Consider the following 24,058-nt stretch of genomic DNA (forward strand, 5'->3'; position numbering starts at 1 on the left):
TGACAATGTATCCCCACTTTAGGGATGCATTCCCAGTATCCACATATGGTAGTGGCCTTTCCACCAGGTCACACATGGTAAAAATGCAGTCTCCATGGTGCTGATCTGTTGATATGGTGGACCTTCTATTGCTAGTGTTATTGAAGTGTACCTTTACCACATTAGTGATTTCAATGTACGCCATTTTAAGTCTGTATTAGCCCCTTAGTTTCATAAACCACCTTCGCTTTTTATCTGATATCATTGTGTACAAATCAGTTTTTGGAGCTGTGCATAGATTCAGTCTAGCGTTTGTTGCCTTTTTCAATCAAGCGCTGTGAAGCCTCTTTCAGCTCCATCATTATCATAGCTCATACGTAGTACTCCCATGTTTTCAACAGAAGTATCTCAGGCGACGAAAGTACTGTCTTTTCGCTGCATTCTACTCTGCCACGATGCTGCAGGATGTGGACGATGCCATCCAGTTTGAAGTCAGCATCGGGAACTATGGCAACAAGTATGATACCACCTGCCTGCCCTTGGCATCTACAACCCAGTACAGCAGAGCTGTGTTTGATGGTAAGAGAGGGTGGGGTATTGTGATTTTGTGAATGAAGAGTTTATTTCTCCTGTGAGTTATCATAATGCGAACACATCTCTGCAGCAGTCGTTTGCTGGGTCTGAACATGTGACCTGTAGGTGAAACACAGGTCCCTGCAGCTGGTGGCCTAATCCACAGAGAATACATAACAAACCTGCAAGGTGCAGGCAGATCTCTGCAACAGGAACAATAAGACACAATTATTTATTTGCTTTTTGATAGAGCACAGGCAATTCTCAGAAAAACTATTTTTGTTATGCTATGTGTATTTGTAAAGGGCACTGTCACCTGCGCAGGTATCCTGTCGCTGAGCAGGTGAGGGCACCGCGCACTGGTTATGGTTAGATGGTTAATTGAAAAGCCAGGTCTTCTGTGGAATTCAAGAACAGAGGAGGTGGCTCTGATGTGGAGTGGGAGGTTGGTCCAGGCTTTAGGAGTGATGTACGTGAATGCTCTTACTGTGATTGTTCAGGAACGTGGGACTTAAGTAGTGTAGTGCCTTGAAGTGTGTGTCAATGAGCACATTTGTGTATCGGGGGCCAGTGGAGCTCCCTAACGCATGATGTAATGTGAGTTCTGTACGGGATTGAGGATGAACCTGGCTGCAGAGTTCTGAATAGTTTGTAAGTAAGTTGCTTGGTGATCCCAGCATAGAGGGTGTTTACGTAGACCAAGTTGCTGCTGACCGGGACCTACGTGAGTTTTTGTAGTGTTGTTGATTATTTTTCAAGTGAACTTTGCCCCTGTTTTGTAGGTTGTCAGTATTACTATCTGCCCTGGGGGAATGTGAAACCTGTGGTTGTGCTGTCGTCGTACTGGGAGGATATCAGCCACAGGACTGATGCACAGAATATATTGCAGCACACTTTAGACAAACTGGTGAGTTCTGCATACGTGCTCAAGTATTTGCATGTGTTTATTTTTTGTATATGTTTCTTGTGTTGTACACACATGAAATCTAATTTACTCATGTTGTATGTTGTCTGCTTTTTACACCATGTCCTCTTGTTTCATTAAAACTTTTATATGACATTGTTACATCATGTCAACTTGACAACACAACCCCCTGCCAACTGTAATGCCTGAATTTTATATCTAGACCACTTATAGAGGTATTAGAAACCTGTTTGTTACACCACACTCACGTGTTACTTAAAACATGTGTTTGTTTATGTTTGCTACACACAAACCTGTAGACAACACAGAAGTTCTTTAAAGGAATATTGACTACAACAAAGGTAATCCTCATGGCCACTGAACCATCCATCTCTTCTGCTTCTCTACAAATCCAAATCTGGACAGACACACATTACACACAGACTCACACACATGTAGGCCTCTGTTAGGGGAAGCGTAAAAATGCAGACGCTTCTACGAGGTATCAACAAACAAGGAGCTTGGATCATCTGAGGAAAAAATGGATCCTTTTAGGAACTCCCAGACTACCTCTTCCCTGTGGTGACCCTTTCTGCCCCCTTCCTCCTGTCCGCGACTTTGAGGCCTTTTGTCGACAGAAAGTGTGCATGATTCTTCCTTGGTGCTGTGCCAACCATACAACTGCAATGTTAGGGGATCCAGTTTTTCAGAGCATCAGAACATTAGTACTTTCAGTGGTTACTGTTATGTTACCCACCAATTCTATTACTTTGTACATCATGCTGTCACCCTTTAGGGGTGTCCTATCCTGAAGATGAGGGAAGAGAAGAAGAGAGATTAAAAGACAATTAAACAGATTTCTTGGATGTTGGATCTTGTAGATTTTCTAAAAAAGAGGTAGAACCTCAGCATGCTCCTCGACTTCTGGAACGGCTGCCAACAGTAGGGTTTCATTGTAGAGACGCAAGACTGGTTTTCAGCTGAGAAGCAGATGCTTTGAAAATGTAGTGTGTGCCGGTGTCCAGTGGTGAATCCTGACTTGATAGTGGGGATTGTATTTTAATCAGGTGAACTAAAGTAAGTGATGGAGGCTCCATTGCTGGCTGCTGACCTGGAATTCAAGAAAGGTAAAGAGTCAATTGAAGGTCGTGAGTCGAAGGTTCCCTGGATTGTCTCAATATTCTTCCAGATAATAGTGTGAGAGGCAGAGCAAAGTTCCTGCGAAGGGTGAACCCCTGTCTAACAGGTTGTGGGCTGTATGGCACTCTTGATATTCGAAAAAACATCTTGTGAGAAAGTCGCCCTGATCCCGATACAGTCAGTATAAAAGCATAGTGCTTAATTTTGATATGTGTGTGTGTTCATTCCTGATAGAGGCTTGGTAGCTTTTTGTATGTTCTTTAGCTTTCCATCTGCATTCTAGGTGCTTAGAACCCATTTGAGATCTCTTAGTTACTCCGTGTACTAAGCGGCCAAAGGTGTTTTTCTTTTGGAATGCTATACCCTAAGGGGGGCTATTATATTCAGTGCATTGTGCATCCACAAATTTAGGTTGCTAGCAGCTGTTGATGCCTTGGACTGCAAGAAGAACATTATGGTTGAAGACTATGTCCCAAGCTAGAGAAGTTTTGGGACCTGAGGGGGTCTCATGAATGGCTGAGTGAGAGGCCAATTGAAGTGTACTATGTGGTGGCCTGACGATGTGACAGTGATTGGTGTTGAAACAGCTCTATGCAGCATGTTAGCAAAAGCAGTTCACAGGATATTGTCAGCGTGGTGGAGTTGGTGGAAGCATAGTGTATTGGCATTCGGAATAAAATTGCACAATTCTCGGTCTTTCATGAAATCTAAATAGAAGTTGGGATCTCCCACCATTAAGAAGGTTGAGGCTTCTAAAATGAAAGGTGCGATAAGCTTTAACACTATGGCATGAAGCCCCCTCTTGAAGCGGGTGAACTATAAACATGGGTTCTCTAATGGCCAAGCTGGACTTGAAACCTATATTGAAGATGAGATATTCCAGTCAATCAGTAGAGTTGGCTAACAGAATAGTGCGGCTTAATGTGGGGCGATGAATGATAGCCAAACCTCCGCCATGTTTATTCAGACTGACCTGTCGTACTATAGAGTAGCCCTGGAATGTGCCTAAAGAAATATCTGGATTGGAGCTGGGGTTAAGCCATGTTTCAGATAAAAACAGTATAACTGGGAAGTGTCCACTGATGAAATCCTGTCTCTCTAAGCAGTGTTTTGAAGGGATTGAATGTTTTGTTAGAAACAGTACAAGCTTGAGGTTTGGAAGGCCTTGCCAGAAGGCAGGGAACTTGGCAGTGAGGTTGGAGGGGGATAGGAGGAGCTGTCTGAGGTGCTAAAATACATGAGAGATGGTGTAGAATTGTTCTGGGATACAATTCTATGAGGTAAACTAGATAAGTGACACTCATGGCAATTAGTAAGACCAAAGCATGATTTTGGAGAAACAGTGGAACAGAAAGTAGGCCTACCTGTACTCTTCAGGCTCATTAAAATGATTGAGATGAAATTAAGGCTGATGAGACCGCATAGGCTGGAGGTTCCTCCACTGAAAGGTAAGTACTAAGTAATTCCTTCATGGGGCCTCCAGGTGCCATTCACAGGCAGCATATCTTATGGGTTTGTTCATCCCACACTCATCAGGACCAGGGCAATAAAGTCACTTGTTACTGGATCCACTTGGTTGGCTTGGCCAACACTCAACTGAGGCAACCCTCTCTCTTGTCTCTCTTGATAAATAGAAAATGGCTCTTTTGTATAATACTATTCATTGGGCTACTTCGTCTTTCTAACTAGAACAGCACCAGTGGCATCCCGGTACCCTGTACACCCTTTAGAGGTAGGTTCTACTTTGGCATGCTTGCAGACCTTGAGTAATCTAGGATTACCTTGTGTCACAGTTATAGGCATCTGGAAACCTATTTACCAAAACAGGGCATTTAAGGAAAGTTTATTTGTATAAACACACGCAGAAACAACCCTGTATCCAAATATAAATATTGTGTGCAAAGTCTATATGATGTATTTGATCATACACTGCATGTTTGCAGCCACCTATATATTACAGTTTAGGCACATTGCCCTGGTGTAGGCCACAGCACAAATTTAAATGGGTGCTCTGAGGGCCGACTGGGGCAGTGCAAATCATCACATTGAATCTACGATCCCCAGTGCAGCTGCAAACCCATGCCTGCACAATGCATTCATGAAAGACAGACGAGCTGCTGGAAATCGCTGCTCTATCTTTCACTGTGCAGGTAGCAACATGGTGTGTACTTCAAAGATGGGTAGAGATCTCCCTGCAGGTGGATGCATTGATTGAGTTTTTTGGGGGGTAGGTTCATAGGACCTCCTTTTCCACCCTTCCATGAGCTACAGTCACTACGGAAATAACATTAAATGCTATAGTAAACCAACAGGAGTAGCCATCTCTCTCTTAGTTTGTTGTTTCTATGCTCCTGTGCAGGGTTTTTGCCCCAAATTACTCCTAATTCCTCAAGCTGGAATAATTGCATGATATTGGTAATTTTGCCTCACAAGAGTAATGCATAGTTACTGAAATTATTCTTGCATAATTAAAATTTCGCCAAGCCTCGTTTCAAGCCTTCGTGAACCATTTAGCCTCAAACTCCAATGGCTTGAAAAAGGCAAACATTCAGTGGACAAGATGGTTTAACAGCGTTGTCCAGAATTGTTTCAATAACTGGAATGAAGTCTTCCCTGAACAATGTAGACTCTCACACAGTGCCTTAAACATCTGAAACAGATATGAAGGACATTCTATATGCTGTGATGGCTTCATCAAAGATATTCCTAAATATGGCAGGCATGACCTCCAAGTGATGCTGCAGTGACTACATGGTGATGAACTCCAGAGCTCCACCAAACATGGTGACCAAGGACCCAACATCGGAGTGACTCTGAGGGTCTCCTATGTATACATTGTGAAGGGTATTCAGCGGCGACTCTGCAAGGCTGCAATCCATTCGATGCAAGAAGCTTACATGCCAGACCTCACTGCTTAATTTGAGCCGGTGGTTTCCGGTGGGGGGCAGTGGCACTTATTTTTGGGGGCCAGCACTTATTTTTCTGCATCAAGCATTTACTGCGAGCAAAAGACGCATATGGGAAAGACGAAGGAAGAGAAAATCAAAAGGGAGACTGCAGAAAGCTGCAAGAGTGCGCTGAAGGGGCAGGGAGTGGCTGTAAATGGATTAAAGAGACTGAGATGGCGTCAGGATTACGCTGCCTGAGTATTCCGTGCTGGCACTTTTAATTGCAGCAGCGTGTGTTTCAAAGGAGAGCTTTGGGCACCGGCACATTTTTATTTGCAAATTCAGCACTGCCAGACCTACTACGACCATGCCAGAAACCAGTGCAATTTCCATTTTCAACCTCCTTTAAAGTGATCAGGCCGAGCCTTTATTTTCAAAAATAGGTGGGTACTGTCATAGCTGGATTTAGGGCAGTGTGGCTGCACTAGGCACTGACCTGTAGAGGGGGCACTGACCGGGGGAGGTGGAGGGGAGGTGCTGTGTTTACCAATAACTTACTATTTAAAAGCACCTGCTGCAGAGTTCCTTGTGCGTCCAGCTTTCAGGCAGCAATACAAATGTCAAAGTAACTCTTGTGATTAATGTTCCTGCTAGAGAGAGAGAGGTGGAGTTATGTCTAGTGGCAGTTTTGATGCCATAAAGGAGCATATAGGGTTAATATGCTTGCTGCAAATAACAGATCTGTATTTTATGTGGGTAGCTGAGTGGGTTAGTAAAACCAGTCTTTAGCAGAGCTTTAAAACAAATGAAATGTATATGACAGAGGGACACCTTTGCCAGGTGGTAGTGAGGGAATCCGAGGAGGAGGTCATGGGGAGGGCACCGAAAAACACCAAGCCCAAAAGCCAGCCCTGGGTATTGTAGGTCGTCTAGGCCAAGAGAATTCACGAAGTAGTGTCAGTCACTCATACAGTCTGGAGTTTGGGGGGCAGTAGAAACTTGGCGTGGCGGCAGTGTATCTGCCATAACTTGCATTATGCAAAATGTCAAGGGCTTCAAGTTTACCAAACTTTTTTCATTTTGTAATAGGGGAAAAGTGTGGGCTGAAACATGTACTTTGCGATTTGTAAGTGGGACTGATCCTTAATTTTGATAGGTTATTATTCCCCTTAGTGTAATTCCCTAATTTATGTAATTGATTGTTATATATGTTAATTGTAATCGGAGGTTAATTTGTTATATCCGTACTTGTAATAGCATGTGTGTGGACTGCAGTGGGTTCAAGGTTTGTAATACCTTAATGTGTCACCTTGATGTGGAAATTAGCCAATGTGTTGAGAACTATGGGCCATATGTACGAACACATTTTCCCATAGACATAGAATGGGTAAAAACCTTTGGCACATCTGGCCCTATATTTTGTGATGGCTGGAAAAGGAGACTTTGAGAATTTTGTGCCTTGTGTTTTCATTCTCCTTCCAAAATATTAGGTTGATTGAGGTTGGCGTGAGCTATAGTGTGGAAAAAGAGACAATACGGCGTTTGTTCAGGTGTAACTATTTACAACCAGGTTAGCTGAACTAAATGGGAGCTGATGGGCAATAACCTGACCTCCTCTTGTCTTCATCTTACCTTTTCCAGGAAGAGAACCTCAGTCAAGTCCACGTAGCAGTGAAAGCAAAGTGCTCGCCCGATGACCTGGACTTCCTGGTGTCCCAGTTGATTGATGACGTCATCATTGGCTGCAGGTACATTTCCAGATGTGCGCGTGGCTCTTGTGGCCTTGAGTTTGTTACAAAAACTGGTAATTATGACTAAGGGTTCTCCATTAGGAAAAAAGGACTGATTATAGCATTCAGTTTGATGAGTATTTACCCGAAAAAACAAAGTTGAGTAAATGAGATATAAAGTCTGAAAGTACCCCTCGCTATCAATCATTCACAAAAGATGTATGTAACGATTCTCCAGTGAATAAAACTCCGGGCCTGATTGAGATCTTGGCCGATGAGTTACTCCTTCACAACGGTGACGGATATCCTGCCCGCCGAAAAATAAATTCCATATGACAGAGTAAGTCATCCGCCAAGATTTAAATCAGACCCTGGACTCTTACATTGTGGGTGTAAAACAGTATATCTGGAAAAACAAAGTGAAAAGTTACATTTAGATGGGTTTCTATGACAAATAATACGACAAAAAACGTTCCTTACGGAAACACAACAAAAGTAAACACATAAGAGTATATCATGTTGATATTTCAGCCAAGAAACAGATTGAAAATATTCTAGGCGCCTCTTATTTTTTTTAAAGATACATGTACAGGTGGAGGGACAAACACCAGCCCCACTCCACCAGTGTGCAAATCTTTTAAACATTTGTTTTTGAATCAACCATAAATTATGTAACCAGGGAAAAATACTGTGATTTACTCAAAAAAGAGGTTGTCAAGCAGTTTGTCATCCCCTTGCATACACCTTTTAATTTTTTTTAACAACATTCAAACTTATGAACAGCACTTGTTGTGCACCTAAGGGCCGCGTCCCAGATCGTCTTGTTGCAGGAGCCTGGGGGGTCGCACGATGCAAAGCAGAGCCAACAGCAACACTGATGTACTTGCAGTCTAGACTGCCTTTGCATCGCAGGCCATCTTCGCCCCATAACCTACGCAAACGTGGCGTAATAGAAGAAATAGCCTTCACTTTATATGGAAATGCAGATCTACTATAGTGACATGAGAAGGGAGAGGAAATATTGTTTGATAATCCCATTGCCACGAAATTCCTCACTTTGTAGAACAATTACAGTGGAGGGACTTTCAATATGAAGACAATGTTTGTATGACCATAGCCTGAAAAACAGTAACACCTCTTGTAATTTTGCTCAGGTGGATGGATTTTGATTGATTTATTAATTTATAGATATTAGGGATGTTTCTTTAGCACAAAACCAGCCTCAAAACATCTGCATGCCAAGGGCCTGACCGCACCCTTCTGTTGGGGTGAATCCTAGTTTTAATCGTGTACTTTTTGTCTCAAACTCTGCACTGTGTGTCTCAGTCTATCATCAGACACCCCAGGTGACTGTCCTGTGTCTGTTCTGCATCCTCCAAGCCTCCATTGAGAAGCAGTCAGGGGCAGCTCCTCCACTGTGGCAGAGGAGCGTCGTCCCCCACCAGCAGCAGCAGCTGCAAAACTCTCACTATAAAATGATAATAAACTACGTTTTATAGTAAAAGGGGTGGGGCCATAGGGCTTTGACGAGCACAGCATTCCCCCTCAGTGCGCATGTTTGTTTGGCCGTCTGTCTCGGGCCAGCCAAACACACATGCACACTGGGCTCTTGTAGGAAAGTACCATCTTGCCTGGCATGTTACCCCCATTTTTCACTGTATATATGTTGTTTTAGTTGTATGTGTCACTGGGACCCTGCCAGCCAGGGCCCCAGTGCTCATAAGTGTGCCTGAATGTGTTACCTGTGTTATGACTAACTGTCTCACTGAGGCTCTGCTAATCAGAACCTCAGTGGTTATGCTCTCTCATTTCTTTCAAATTGTCACTAACAGGCTAGTGACCAATTTTACCAATTTACATTGGCTTACTGGAACACCCTTATAATTCCCTAGTATATGGTACTGAGGTACCCAGGGTATTGGGGTTCCAGGAGATCCCTATGGGCTGCAGCATTTCTTTTGCCACCCATAGGGAGCTCTGACAATTCTTACACAGGCCTGCCACTGCAGCCTGAGTGAAATAACGTCCACGTTATTTCACAGCCATCTTACACTGCACTTAAGTAACTTATAAGTCACCTATATGTCTAACCTTTACCTGGTAAAGGTTGGGTGCTAAGTTACTTAGTGTGAGGGCACCCTGGCACTAGCCAAGGTGCCCCCACATTGTTCAGGGCCAATTCCCCAGACTTTGTGAGTGCGGGGACACCATTACACGCGTGCACTACATATAGGTCACTACCTATATGTAGCTTCACAATGGTAACTCCGAATATGGCCATGTAATATGTCTATGATCATGGAATTGCCCCCTCTATGCCATCCTGGCATAGTTGGCACACTCCCATGATCCCAGTGGTCTGTAGCACAGACCCTGGTACTGCCAAACTGCCTTTCCCGGGGTTTCACTGCAGCTGCTGCTGCTGCCAACCCCTCAGACAGGCTTCTGCCCTCCTGGGGTCCGGCCAGGCCTGGCCCAGGATGGCAGAACAAAGGACTTCCTCTGAGAGAGGGTGTTACACCCTCTCCCTTTGGAAAATGGTGTGAAGGCAGGGGAGGAGTAGCCTCCCCCAGCCTCCGGAAATGCTTTCATGGGCACACATGGTGCCCATTTCCGCATAAGCCAGTCTACACCGGTTCAGGGACCCCTTAGCCCTGCTCCGGCGCGAAACTGGACAAAGGGAAGGGGAGTGACCACTCCCCTGACCTGTACCTCCCCTGGGAGGTGCCCAGAGCTCCTCCAGTGTGCTCCAGACCTCTGCCATCTTGGAAACAGAGGTGCTGCTGGCACACTGGACTGCTCTGAGTGGCCAGTGCCATCAGGTGACGTCAGAGACTCCGTCTGATAGGCTCCTTCAGGTGTTGCTAGCCTATCCTCTCTCCTAGGTAGCCAAACCCTCTTTTCTGGCTATTTAGGGTCTCTGTCTCTTGGGATTCCTTAGATAACGAATGCAAGAGCTCATCCGAGTTCCTCTGCATCTCTCTCTTCACCTTCTGCCAAGGAATCGACTGCTGACCACGCTGGAAGCCTGCAAAACTGCAACATAGTAGCGAAGACAACTACTGCAACTCTGTAACGCTGATCCTGCCGCCTTCTCGACTGTTTTCCTGGTGGTGCATGCTGTGGGGGTAGTCTGCCTCCTCTCTGCACTAGAAGCTCCGAAGAAATCTCCCGTGGGTCGACGGAATCGTCCCCCTGCAACCGCAGGCACCAAAGAACTGCATCACCGGTACCTTGGGTCTCCTCTCAGCACGACGAGCGAGGTCCCTTGAATCCAGCAACTCTGTCCAAGTGACTCCCACAGTCCAGTGACTCTTCAGTCCAAGTTTGGTGGATGTAAGTCCTTGCCTCCCCACGCCAGACTGCATTGCTGGGAACAGCGACTTTTGCAGCTACTCCGGCGTCCGTGCACTTCCGGCGGAAATCCTTTGTGCACAGTCCAGCCTGGGTCCACGGCACTCTAACCTGCATTGCACGACCTCCTAAGTTGTTCTCCGGCGACGTGGGACTCCTTTGTGCGACTTCGGGTGAGCACCGTTTTACGCATCCTCGTAGTGCCTGTTTCTGGCACTTCTGCTGGTGCTGCCTGCTGCTGAGAGGGCTCCTTGTCTTGCTCGACGCCCCCTCTGTCACCTGACGCAATTGGCGACATCCTGGTCCCTCCTGGGCCACAGCAGCATCCAAAAACCCTAACCGCACGATTTGCAGCTAGCAAGGCTTGTTGGCGGTCTTTCGGCGGGAAAATACTTCTGCACGACTCTCCACGGCGTGAAGGATCCGTCCTCCAAAGGGGAAGTCTCTAGCCCTTGTTGTTCCTGCAGAAACCTAAGCTTCTACTGTCCAGTAGCAGCATCTTTGCACCCACAGCTGGCATTTCCTGGGCATCTGCCCATCTCCGACTTGCTTGTGACTTTTGGACTTGGTCCCCTTGTTCCACAGGTACCCTCGACTGGAAATCCATTGTTGCTGCATTGCTGGTTTGTGTCTTTCCTGCAGAATTCCCCTATCACGACTTCTATGTCCTTTGGGGAACTTTAGTGCACTTTGCACTCACTTTTCAGGGTCTTGGGGTGGGCTATTTTTCTAACCCTTACTATTTTCTAATAGTCCCAGCGACCCTCTACAAGGTCACATAGGTTTGGGGTCCATTCGTGGTTCGCATTCCACTTTTGGAGTATATGGTTTGTGTTGCCCCTATCCTTATGTGTCCCCATTGCATCCTATTGTAACTATACATTGTTTGCACTGTTTTCTAATACTATTACTGCATATTTTGGTATTGTGTACATATATCTTGTGTATATTTGCTATCCTCATACTGAGGGTACTCACTGAGATACTTTTGGCATATTGTCATAAAAATAAAGTACCTTTATTTTTAGTATATCTGTGTATTGTGTTTTCTTATGATTTTGTGCATATGACACTAAGTGGTACTGTAGGAGCTTCACTCGTCTCCTAGTTCAGCCTAACTGCTCTGCTAAGCTACCATTATCTATCAGCCTATGCTGCTAGACACCCTATACACTAATAAGGGATAACTGGGCCTGGTGCAAGGTGCAAGTACCCCTAGGTACTCACTACAAGCCAGTCCAGCCTCCTACATTGGTTGTGCAGCGGTGGGATAAGTGTTTTGAGACTACTTACCACTCTTGTCATTGTACTTTTCATAAGAGAAAAATATACAAAACAAGTTCAGTGTATGTACACCTAACCAAAAAGTTTTGCATTTCTTTTCTCACCTCTTTTCTAAAGTGCTGAAAAGTACCTCTAAACTTTCTTAAAAGTCTAAAAAGTTTTTTTTTCTGTCTTTTTAAAAAAGTTCTGACAAACTTTTTATCCTTTTTCTATCACTTTAACTCTTTCTAAAATGTCTGGCACAGGCCAAAATGTTGATCTGTCCAAACTTGCATATGATCACCTTAGCTGGAAAAGAGCAAGGAGTCTCTGCATAGAAAGAGGTTTGAGTGTAGGGAAGAATCCTTCCTTGGAATTATTGCTTAACATGCTTAGAGAACAAGATAAGGCCAGAAGGGCCCCATCTGTTGAAAAAGTAGCCAATGGTTCCCAATCTGATCCAGGGACTCCCCTAGGAAAAGATTCATGAAAGAAACTTTCTAGCCTGCCCATTACTAGACAGTCTAGCATAGTTGGTACTGATGTAGAGGTACACCATACAGATAGTGTTATCTCACATCATAGCAAGAGTATTATTTCTCACCACAGTAGAAGTGGTGTTTCTGTTAACCAAGCTGTTAGGGTGCCTTCTATAAGGGATAGGTCTCCTTCTGTCCATTCTCACCATACTTCTGTTTCTAGACATGTCCCTCCCACCCACCCTGATGACAGATTGTTAGAAAGGGAGCTCAATAGATTGAGAGTGGAACAAACCAGACTGAAGCTCAAGAAGCAACAGCTGGATTTGGATAGACAGTCCTTAGAAGTAAAGAAGGAGAGACAGAAATTGGGTTTAGAAACCCATGGTGGCAGCAGCAGTATTCCCAATAGTCATCCTGCAAAAGAGCATGATTCTAGGAATCTGCACAAGATAGTTCCCCCTTATAAGGAGGGGTATGACATTAACACGTGGTTTGCTGCACTTGAGAGGGCTTGTGTTGTACAGGATGTCCCTCAAAGGCAGTGGGCTGCTATCCTATGGCTATCATTTAGTGGAAAAGGTAGGGATAGGCTCCTTACTGTGAAAGAAAGTGATGCCAATAATTTTACAGTTCTTAAGAATGCACTCCTGGATGGTTATGGCTTAACCACTGAACAATACAGGATAAAGTTCAGAGAGACCAGAAAGGAGTCTTCACAAGACTGGGTTGATTTCATTGACCATTCAGTGAAGGCCTTGGAGGGGTGGTTACATGGCAGTAAAGTTACTGATTATGACAGCCTGTATAACTTGATCCTGAGAGGGCATATTCTTAATAATTGTGTGTCTGATTTGTTGCACCAGTACCTGGTGGACTCTGATCTGACCTCTCCCCAAGAATTGGGAAAGAAGGCAGACAAATGGGTCAGAACAAGGGTGAACAGAAAAGTTCATACAGGGGGTGACAAAGATGGCAACAAAAAGAAGGATGGTAAGTCTTCTGACAAGGATGGGGACAAATCTAAAAATGAGTCTTCATCAGGCCCACAAAAACACTCTGGTGGGGGTGGTGGGCCCAAATCCTCTTCTAATCAAAACAAAGAAAAGAAACCATGGTGCTATTTATGTAAAATAAAAGGCCATTGGACAACAGATCCCAGTTGTCCAAAGAAAAGCACCAAGCCTCCTACTACTACAACCCCTACTGCTACACCTAGTGTCCCTACTAATAGCAGTGGTGGTGGGAGCAAACCTACTAATAGCCAATCCAAGGGAGTAGCTGGGCTCACTTTTGGTAACTTAGTTGGGGTTGGTCCGATTAGGGAGACCACAGAGGCTGTGTTAGTCTCTGAGGGGGCTATTGATTTAGCCACCTTGGTTGCTTGTCCCCTTAACATGGATAAGTACAAGCAACTACCCCTAATAAATGGTGTTGAGGTTCAGGCCTACAGGGACACAGGTGCCAGTGTCACAATGGTGATAGAGAAACTGGTCCACCCTGAACAACACCTACTTGGTCACCAGTACCAAGTAACCGATGCTCACAACAACACACTTAGCCACCCCATGGCTGTTGTAAATCTCAACTGGGGGGGGGGTTACTGGTCCAAAGAAAGTTGTGATAGCCTCAGATTTACCTGTAGACTGTCTACTAGGAAATGATTTGGAGACATCAGCTTGGTCAGATGTGGAGTTGGAGGCCCATGCAGCAATGCTGGGCATCCTAGGGCATATTTTTGCTTTAACCAGGGCTCAGGCCAAAAAGCAAAAAGGACAGGGAAACTTGGATCCTGGAACAATGGACCAAGTGCTCCCTAAAGCTAGGGCTAGTAGAAGTAAAGCACTTCCTACTATCCCTCCCTCTACAGTGGATTCTACTTCTGAGGAAGAAGAATTTCCACCCTGTGCAGAACCTACACCAGAGGAGCTAGAAGCAGACACTGCTGAGCTTTTGGGTGAAGGGGGGCCTGCCAGGGAGGAGCTGAGTGTGGCACAGGAAACCTGTCCCACACTAGAGGGTCTAAGACAGCAAGCTGTCAAACAAGCTAATGGGGATGTCAGTGACTCTCACAGAGTTTACTGGGAGGACAACCTCTTGTACACTGAAGCAAGGGATCCTAAACCTGGAACTGCCAGGAGGTTAGTGATTCCTCAGGAGTACAGAAAGTTCCTCCTAACTCTAGCCCACGACATTCCCCTAGCTGGACATCTGGGACAAATGAAAACTTGGGACAGGCTTGTTCCCTTGTTTCATTGGCCTAGAATGTCTGAGGACACAAAAGAGTTTTGTAAGTCCTGTGAAACCTATCAAGCCAGTGGCAAGACAGGTGGCACCCCAAAGGCACCCCTTATTCCACTGCCTGTGGTTGGGGTTCCCTTTGAAAGGGTAGGGGTTGACATAGTTGGCCCCCTTGACCCTCCTACTGCTTCAGGCAATAGGTTTATCTTGGTGGTAGTGGACCATGCCACAAGATATCCTGAAGCAATTCCTTTAAGGACCACTACAGCACCTGCAGTGGCAAAGGCCCTCCTGGGAATATTTTCTAGGGTGGGCTTCCCAAAGGAAGTAGTATCAGACAGAGGAAGCAATTTCATGTCTGCTTACTTAAAGGCCATGTGGAAGGAGTGTGGTGTGACTTACAAGTTCACTACACCCTATCATCCACAAACAAATGGACTGGTGGAGAGATTTAACAAAACTCTCAAAGGCATGATTATGGGACTCCCTGAAAAACTCCGCAGGAGATGGGATATCCTTTTACCATGCCTCCTTTTTGTCTACAGGGAGGTACCCCAGAAAGGAGTGGGCTTCAGCCCCTTTGAACTCCTCTTTGGACACCCTGTTAGGGGTCCACTAACACTTGTCAAGGAGGGTTGGGAACAACCTTTAAAAGCTCCAAAGCAAGATATTGTGGATTATGTACTTGGCCTCAGATCAAGGATGGCTGAGTACATGAAAAAGGCCAGTAAAAACCTTCAGGCCAGCCAAGAGCTCCAAAAGCAATGGCATGACCAGAAGGCTGTTTTGGTTCAGTACAAACCAGGACAGAAAGTGTGGGTCTTGGAGCCTGTGGCCCCAAGAGCACTCCAAGATAAATGGAGTGGACCCCACACAATTGTTGAGAAAAAGGGTGAAGTCACCTACTTAGTTGACTTAGGCACTGCCAGGAGTCCCCTTAGGGTGCTCCATGTCAATCGCCTTAAACCCTACTATGACAGGGCTGATCTCACCCTGCTCATGGCAACTGATGAGGGACAGGAAGAAGACAGTGATCCTCTACCTGATCTCTTCTCTTCCACAGAACAAGATGCTCTTGTGGAAGGTGTAGTTTTGGCTGATTGTCTTACTGCTGAGCAGAAAGACCATTGCATAAATCTCCTGGGTCAGTTTTCTGAACTCTTCTCTACTGTGCCAGGTACCACTTCTTGGTGTGAGCACACTATAGATACTGGAGACAGCTTGCCTGTCAAAAGTAAGATCTATAGGCAGCCTGACCATGTCAGAGACTGCATAAAGCAAGAGGTGCAGAAAATGTTAGAACTGGGAGTGGTTGAGCACTCTGAAAGTCCATGGGCTTCTCCTGTGGTACTTGTACCAAAACCTCATTCCAAAGATGGAAAGAAGGAAATGCGGTTTTGTGTAGACTACAGAAGTCTCAACCAGGTAACCAAAACGGATGCTCACCCTCTACCCAGGGCTGATGAGCTCATAGATACACTGGCATCTGCCAAGTATCTAAGCACTTTTGATTTGACTGCAGGGTATTGGCAGATCAAATTATCAGAAGATGCTAAACCTAAAACTGCATTTTCAACCATTGGAGGCCATTACCAATTCACAGTAATGCCTTTTGGATTGAAAAATGCACCTGCCACTTTTCAGAGGTTGGTGAACACAGTCCTGCAAGGGCTGGAAGCTTTTAGTGCAGCATATTTGGACGATATAGCTGTCTTTAGCTCCAGTTGGGATGATCACCTGGTCCACCTATGGAAAGTTTTAGAGGCCCTGCAAAAGGCAGGCCTCACTATCAAGGCTTCAAAGTGCCGGGCAGGGGAAGGTGGTTTATCTGGGACACCTTGTTGGTGGGGAACAGATTGCACCACTTCAGGGGAAAATCCAAACTATTATAGATTGGGTTCCCCCTACTACTCAGACTCAAGTGAGAGCCTTCCTAGGCCTCACTGGGTATTACAGGAGGTTCATTAAGAACTATGGCTCCATTGCAGCCCCTCTTAATGACCTCCCATCCAAAAAGATGCCTAAAAAGGTATTGTGGACAGCTAGCTGTCAGAAAGCTTTTGAGAAGCTGAAGCAGGCCATGTGCTCTGCACCTGTCCTGAAAAGCCCTTGTTACTCTAAAATATTCTATGTCCAGACTGATGCATCTGAATTAGGAGTAGGGGCAGTCCTATCACAACTTAATTCTGAGGGCCAGGATCAACCTGTTGCTTTTATTAGTAGGAGGTTGACCCCTAGAGAAAAGTGTTGGTCTGCCATTGAGAGGGAGGCGTTTGCTGTGGTCTGGGCACTGAAGAAGTTGAGGCCATACTTGTTTGGCACTCACTTAATTGTTCAGACAGACCACAAACCTCTACTTTGGCTAAAACAAATGAAAGGTGAAAATCCTAAATTATTGAGGTGGTCCATATCCCTACAGGGAATGGACTATACAGTGGAACATAGACCTGGGAGTAGCCACTCCAATGCAGATGGACTCTCCAGATATTTCCACTTAGACAATGAAGACTCATCAGGTCATGGCTAGTCTTATTGTCCTTCGTTTGGGGGGGGGTTGTGTAGGAAAGTACCATCTTGCCTGGCATGTTACCCCCATTTTTCACTGTATATATGTTGTTTTAGTTGTATGTGTCACTGGGACCCTGCTAGTCAGGGCCCCAGTGCTCATAAGTTTGCCTGAATGTGTTACCTGTGTTATGACTAACTGTCTGACTGAGGCTCTGCTAATCAGAACCTCAGTGGTTATGCTCTCTCATTTCTTTCAAATTGTCACTAACAGGCTAGTGACCAATTTTACCAATTTACATTGGCTTACTGGAACATCCTTATAATTCCCTAGTATATGGTACTGAGGTACCCAGGGTATTGGGGTTCCAGGAGATCCCTATGGGCTGCATCATTTCTTTTGCCACCCATAGGGAGCTCTGACTATTCTTACACAGGCCTGCCACTGCAGCCTGAGTGAAATAACGTCCACGTTATTTCACAGCCATTTTACACTGCACTTAAGTAACTTATAAGTCACCTATATGTCTAACCTTTACCTGGTAAAGGTTGGGTGCTAAGTTACTTAGTGTGAGGGCACCCTGGCACTAGCCAAGGTGCCCCCACATTGTTCAGGGCCAATTCCCCGGACTTTGTGAGTGCGGGGACACCATTACACGCGTGCACTACATATAGGTCACTACCTATATGTAGCTTCACAATGGTAACTCCGAATATGGCCATGTAATATGTCTATGATCATGGAATTGCCCCCTCTATGCCATCCTGGCATAGTTGGCACACTCCCATGATCCCAGTGGTCTGTAGCACAGACCCTGGTACTGCCAAACTGCCTTTCCCGGGGTTTCACTGCAGCTGCTGCTGCTGCCAACCCCTCAGACAGGCTTCTGCCCTCCTGGTGTCCAGCCAGGCCTGGCCCAGGATGGCAGAACAAAGGACTTCCTCTGAGAGAGGGTGTTACACCCTCTCCCTTTGGAAAATGGTGTGAAGGCAGGGGAGGAGTAGCCTCCCCCAGCCTCTGGAAATGCTTTCATGGGCACACATGGTGCCCATTTCTGCATAAGCCAGTCTACACCGGTTCAGGGACCCCTTAGCCCTGCTCTGGCGCGAAACTGGACAAAGGGAAGGGGAGTGACCACTCCCCTGACCTGTACCTCCCCTGGGAGGTGCCCAGAGCTCCTCCAGTGTGCTCCAGACCTCTGCCATCTTGGAAACAGAGGTGCTGCTGGCACACTGGACTGCTCTGAGTGGCCAGTGCCATCAGGTGACGTCAGAGACTCCGTCTGATAGGCTCCTTCAGGTGTTGCTAGCCTATCCTCTCTCCTAGGTAGCCAAACCCTCTTTTCTGGCTATTTAGGGTCTCTGTCTCTTGGGATTCCTTAGATAACGAATGCAAGAGCTCATCCGAGTTCCTCTGCATCTCTCTCTTCACCTTCTGCCAAGGAATTGACTGCTGACCGCGCTGGAAGCCTGCAAAACTGCAACATAGTAGCGAAGACGACTACTGCAACTCTGTAACGCTGATCCTGCCGCCTTCTCGACTGTTTTCCTGGTGGTGCATGCTGTGGGGGTAGTCTGCCTCCTCTCTGCACTAGAAGCTCCGAAGAAATCTCCCGTGGGTCGACGGAATCGTCCCCCTGCAACCGCAGGCACCAAAGAACTGCATCACCGGTACCTTGGGTCTCCTCTCAGCACGATGAGCGAGGTCCCTTGAATCCAGCAACTCTGTCCAAGTGACTCCCACAGTCCAGTGACTCTTCAGTCCAAGTTTGGTGGAGGTAAGTCCTTGCCTCCCCACGCCAGACTGCATTGCTGGGAACCGCGACTTTTGCAGCTACTCCGGCCTCCGTGCACTTCCGGAGGAAATCCTTTGTGCACAGACCAGCCTGGGTCCACGGCACTCTAACCTGCATTGCGCGACCTCCTAAGTTGTTCTCCGGCGACGTGGGACTCCTTTGTGCAACTTCGGGTGAGCACTGTTTCACGCATCCTCGTAGTGCCTGTTTCTGGCACTTCTGCGGGTGCTGCCTGCTGCTGAGAGGGCTCCTTGTCTTGCTCGACGCCCCCTCTGTCCCCTGATGCAATTGGCGACATCCTGGTCCCTCCTGGGCCACAGCAGCATCCAAAAACACTAACCGCACGATTTGCAGCTAGCAAGGCTTGTTGGCGGTCTTTCGGCGGGAAAACACTTCTGCACGACTCTCCACGGCGTGAGGGATCCGTCCTCCAAAGAGGAAGTCTCTAGCCCTTGTCGTTCCTGCAGAAACCTAAGCTTCTACTGTCCAGTTGCAGCATCTTTGCACCCACAGCTGGCCTTTCCTGGGCATCTGCCCATCTCCGACTTGCTTGTGACTTTTGGACTTGGTCCCCTTGTTCCACAGGTACCCTCGACTGGAAATCCATCGATGTTGCATTGCTGGTTTGTGTCTTTCCTGCAGAATTCCCCTATCACGACTTCTATGTCCTTTGGGGAACTTTAGTGCACTTTGCACTCACTTTTCAGGGTCTTGGGGTGGGCTATTTTTCTAACCCTTACTATTTTCTAATAGTCCCAGCGACCCTCTACAAGGTCACATAGGTTTGGGGTCCATTCGTGGTTCGCATTCCACTTTTGGAGTATATGGTTTGTGTTGCCCCTATCCCTATGTGTCCCCATTGCATCCTATTGTAACTATACATTGTTTGCACTGTTTTCTAAGACTATTACTGCATATTTTGGTATTGTGTATATATATCTTGTGTATATTTCCTATCCTCATACTGAGGGTACTCACTGAGATACTTTTGGCATATTGTCATAAAAATAAAGTACCTTTATTTTTAGTATATCTGTGTATTGTGTTTTCTTATGATATTGTGCATATGACACTAAGTGGTACTGTAGGAGCTTCACTCGTCTCCTAGTTCAGCCTAAGCTGCTCTGCTAAGCTACCATTATCTATCAGCCTATGCTGCTAGACACCCTATACACTAATAAGGGATAACTGGGCCTGGTGCAAGGTGCAAGTACCCCTAGGTACTCACTACAAGCCAGTCCAGCCTCCTACAGCTCTCTGCAACCCGGCACTTCGTTGCTGGGTTGGAGACAGCAGGCAGAGACTTCCACTCTGCCTCGGAGTGCCCTGGCTGGACACTCCGTCCAATCCTAATGTTGCTTATATGCTGCCAACAGCATGAAAGCAGCGTTAGGATTGGATGCAGGGCAGGCTGGGAGCCTGAGCCTGCAGTAGAGGAGAGGAGAGGAGCAGAGCAGATCAGACCGGTACATAAGATACGTTAAAAAATATATATATATATTTTTGTTGTTGTTCCCCCCGCCACGCGCCGCCCTGCCCCTTTTCGCTCCTGCAAGCCGCTACTGGAAGCAGCAGTACCCATCTGTCGCACAGCTACATGGGCAGAAATACATTTGGCGTCCTGGCTGCTGCTGGTGAATAAAATGACAGTTCATCTAATACATGAGATAAAAGATGTAGCCCGGACTCCCCTAACACAACCCAGTCCCATCTTGGCGCTACCCCGGATCACTGGCTGTAGAAGCAGCAGCAGTAGAACAGCTGTCACTGTCATGAGGGAAGGGATTAGAAAGAGGCTGGGGGATAAAACCTGGAGACATCAGTAAAGATAGACTAATTGTTCTCTGTGTCCATGTCCACCACTGCCACCGTCTGCCCTCTGCCTTGTACAGTGCTGCTAGAAGAAATGTGATGTCAGCTTCACTTCAGACTGCACCTTCTGCTGGCTGTGGCTTCACCTGTGAGAAGGTAAAGACTGTGGCAAATACAGGAAGCTTAAGGTCTGCAATAGCTAAATCACAACCACAATTACATGTGATCAGTGGGGTAACATTAGCCCCCGTGGCCCCTGAGCTTCAGGGGGGCTCCATAGCTCCAGAGGGCCCCTCAGCACAGCCGGCACTCTGCATGGGTGGCAGGCCCCAGACTGGGTCGGAGGGGACCCCCTCCATGTACTTTGTAGGGGGGCCCTCAAGTTTCATTATGCCACTGCATGCGATGACTGCAGTACTTCTCGGTTGGGTTACCCACACGTACAGTCTCAGCGTAACTCTACAGGGTAACCTTGCTGTATTGACCTGGACTCCTGGAAGCTGCATCTGGCCATGTTCAGAGCTGTGGTATTGGGGTTGTTTTTTCATCTCAAATGGGATCTGCTGCAACATTGTCCAGCACATAACAAGCATTGGCAATGCCAATAGGTCTGGCTTTAAAGGAATGTTTTATGGAAAGATGAAGCACTATCCGTATATAGCATGGGAATGGACACGTATTTGTGTGGAAGCAAAAAACAGCAGAATAATAATCTTGTAGGTTAGAAGGTCAGGTGACAGTTGCACCGTCGAGCAAGACCTAAACATCCGTGTATGTTAATGACTGCCCTCCTCCTGTCTGTGCTGGTGTCAGAGAAACACACCATAAACCATCTAGTTACCTAGGACACTTTAATAGCATTCCAATATAATTTGTATGTCCCTGAAAGTTCAAGCTCAGGCAGCTGGATAAATAAACAAAATGACCACAGATGCGCGTAGAGGACACACTTTTTTTCTGGAAGCACACACGTCCTGCCTAATCGAAATTTGTACTCCTGGCTCCCAACGTGGGTGGAGCCAAAGGCCCTCTCTAATGATGCTCACATAATTCTCTGGCGACATCTGCTCTGTCAAGCCAGACAATAGCGAGTGGATCTCAGTGCGCAGGTAGCGCTCTCCTCCATTCCTTGCTATTGTCTGGTGCAGTGTGAGCTCACAGAGATGTATGTGGGAAAAGTTCTGCTACTGTGCGTGAGCGCCAGAGAGTTGTATCTGTTGTATCACGGTGAACCTGTAGTTTGTCATAAGCATGCAGTCGATCGAAGGGGGTACAGTTGAATTTACTGCCATCTTCTTGGAGGCAGTCACGGCCTGGCACTGGTTTGGCGATGTTTACCGTAGAGATGCATCATTTTGGGAATAGACCTTCTTTATTGGGTCCAGATACAATTGTCTCCTAAAATTAACTGGATATAGAAAACAGTGCGGCAGGTCGGAGAGTGAAGATGCGTGCATCATCCGAGTGAGGGACTGCTGAGGGTATTGTGAAAGAAGACATGTATATATGTGTGTGATGTAAGCAGTATGTGCAGAGCACAAGCCTACCCAAAAGAAGAGATTGATTGAAATGGGGCAGTCTGAGTATAATGCATCAAACAATAATGAATTAAAACAGTCAGAAATTCATAAAGTTGTAGCAGTGGCTTCCAGCTGGTTGTAAGTCAGAATATCATATTCAGCAATATTGTCTGGCATGATAATTGTCTCCTAGAATATCGTTTACAAAAATATCATCCTTTTGGTGTAGATTTACAATTACTAACTCCAAAGGGGCGATATTTTTGTAAGTGGCATTTTGACACAATGTTTATGTCTGACGATATTCTTTCAACTGTACTCTGCTGCCACGCCGACCATCTTGAATGTGACATCCAAGCCCACACTTATCATAGTGTTGTGTCACCCTTGTGCCATGCAAAGGGGGTGCATCTTGCATGGCCCTGCATGGCTTGACAAATCTGGAGTAACGCAAGGCAGAGCAAATCCATGCTTTGGGTTAGTCTTTCCTAGGGAAGCATTCCATGGGTAGAGCGTGGGTGTTCCCATGCGTCCACCCATGGATTTTGGTGCATTCTCAGATTTATCATTACTAGTATACCTGGGAATGCGTCAAAATGCTACGCCTCCCCTGGGGTGGCGTGATCAGAAGAAATATTTTTCTTTCTTCTCGTTTGTTCCTCTTTCTGTGTGTGCTGCATTGTGCAGGAAAATGGCCCTTCCTGCACAAAAACAGTCCTGCTTACAACGCAGGCACCCGTGCACAACAGTGCAAGGGTACCTGCGTTGGCACGAGGCAGCGCATTGTGCGCCAGCGCACGTAAAAGCTAGGAATGCGCCGTAAGATGCTAAATACGCCACACTCCTGCGCTTTTCCATTCAAGCAGTGCAGCAAGGTGGCATGCTGCGCTGTGTGAAAGTATGCTAAATCTGGGCACCAGGGTCCGGGCGGCACAGGTACACAATGCAGGAAAGAGTAAACAATTTTACCTCCATTGAATCAACTACTGGTTACTTTCAAAAGTGACGTCACTGTCAGTCATGTAAATTTTATTCTTCTGATAATGAACTGTGAGACCTCCAGACGTCTAGCCTGTTTAGGTGGGCGAACTGTACTTTCAAACCATTTCTCATCCCCCAGTAGTGGTCTTCAGTCCTAGATATCCTCTTAAAGGAAATACTAAAGAGGAGAGAAGTCCATATGACGTCCAGATGGCCACAACGAGACACGCTCTCTGTTGAATGTTGATGAGAACATTGCCTACCTAATACTCACCTCACAACACACCCACAGGTCATACCCCTGCCTATGTGCTTGTTTCTAAGAAGGGCTTTAACATGACCCTGCTGTCTCCGCCTAACCCTGCTGTGCCCTCCTGGGAATATTGTTTTGAAATTGTACTTTTTTGCTATTTATAGAAATCATCCGCACAAAGCCAGTGGGTGCTTTAGAGATCCCTGTAGGAGGCTGGACTGGCTTGTAGTGAGTACCAAGGGGTACTTGCACCTTGCACCAGGCCCAGGTATCCCTTATTAGTGTAGAGGGGTGTCTAGCAGCTTAGGCTGATAGATAATGGTAGCTTAGCAGAGCAGCTTAGGCTGAACTAGGAGACGAGTGAAGCTCCTACAGTACCACCTAGTGTCATATGCACAATATCATAAGAAAACACAATACACAGTTATACTAAAAATAAAGGTACTTTATTTTTATGACAATATGCCAAAGTATCTCAGAGTGTACCCTCAGTGAGAGGATAGGAAATATACACAAGATATATATACACAATACCAAAATATGCAGTAATAGTCTTAGAAAACAGTGCAAACAATGTATAGTTACAATAGGATGCAATGGGGACACATAGGGATAGGGGCAACACAAACCATATACTCCA

The 24,058-nt window shown here is 46.2% G+C and overlaps 1 protein-coding gene across 10 annotated transcripts in view; it reads left to right on the forward strand.

Moving 5' to 3' along the window:
• The window catches only part of DYSF (dysferlin), a 794,684-nt gene that overhangs the window by 412,065 nt on the left and 358,561 nt on the right, over positions 1 to 24,058 (forward strand). For all 10 annotated transcript variants that reach the window (XM_069205583.1, XM_069205587.1, XM_069205579.1 and 7 more), the window contains 3 exons: positions 381 to 558; positions 1,335 to 1,459; positions 7,126 to 7,232. In XM_069205583.1, the coding sequence (XP_069061684.1) occupies positions 381 to 558; positions 1,335 to 1,459; positions 7,126 to 7,232 (410 nt within the window). The remainder of the gene's footprint in view (positions 1 to 380; positions 559 to 1,334; positions 1,460 to 7,125; positions 7,233 to 24,058) is intronic.

This window comes from Pleurodeles waltl, chromosome 1_2 (genome assembly GCF_031143425.1).
Source record: "Pleurodeles waltl isolate 20211129_DDA chromosome 1_2, aPleWal1.hap1.20221129, whole genome shotgun sequence".
Taxonomy (NCBI): Eukaryota; Metazoa; Chordata; class Amphibia; order Caudata; family Salamandridae; genus Pleurodeles; species Pleurodeles waltl.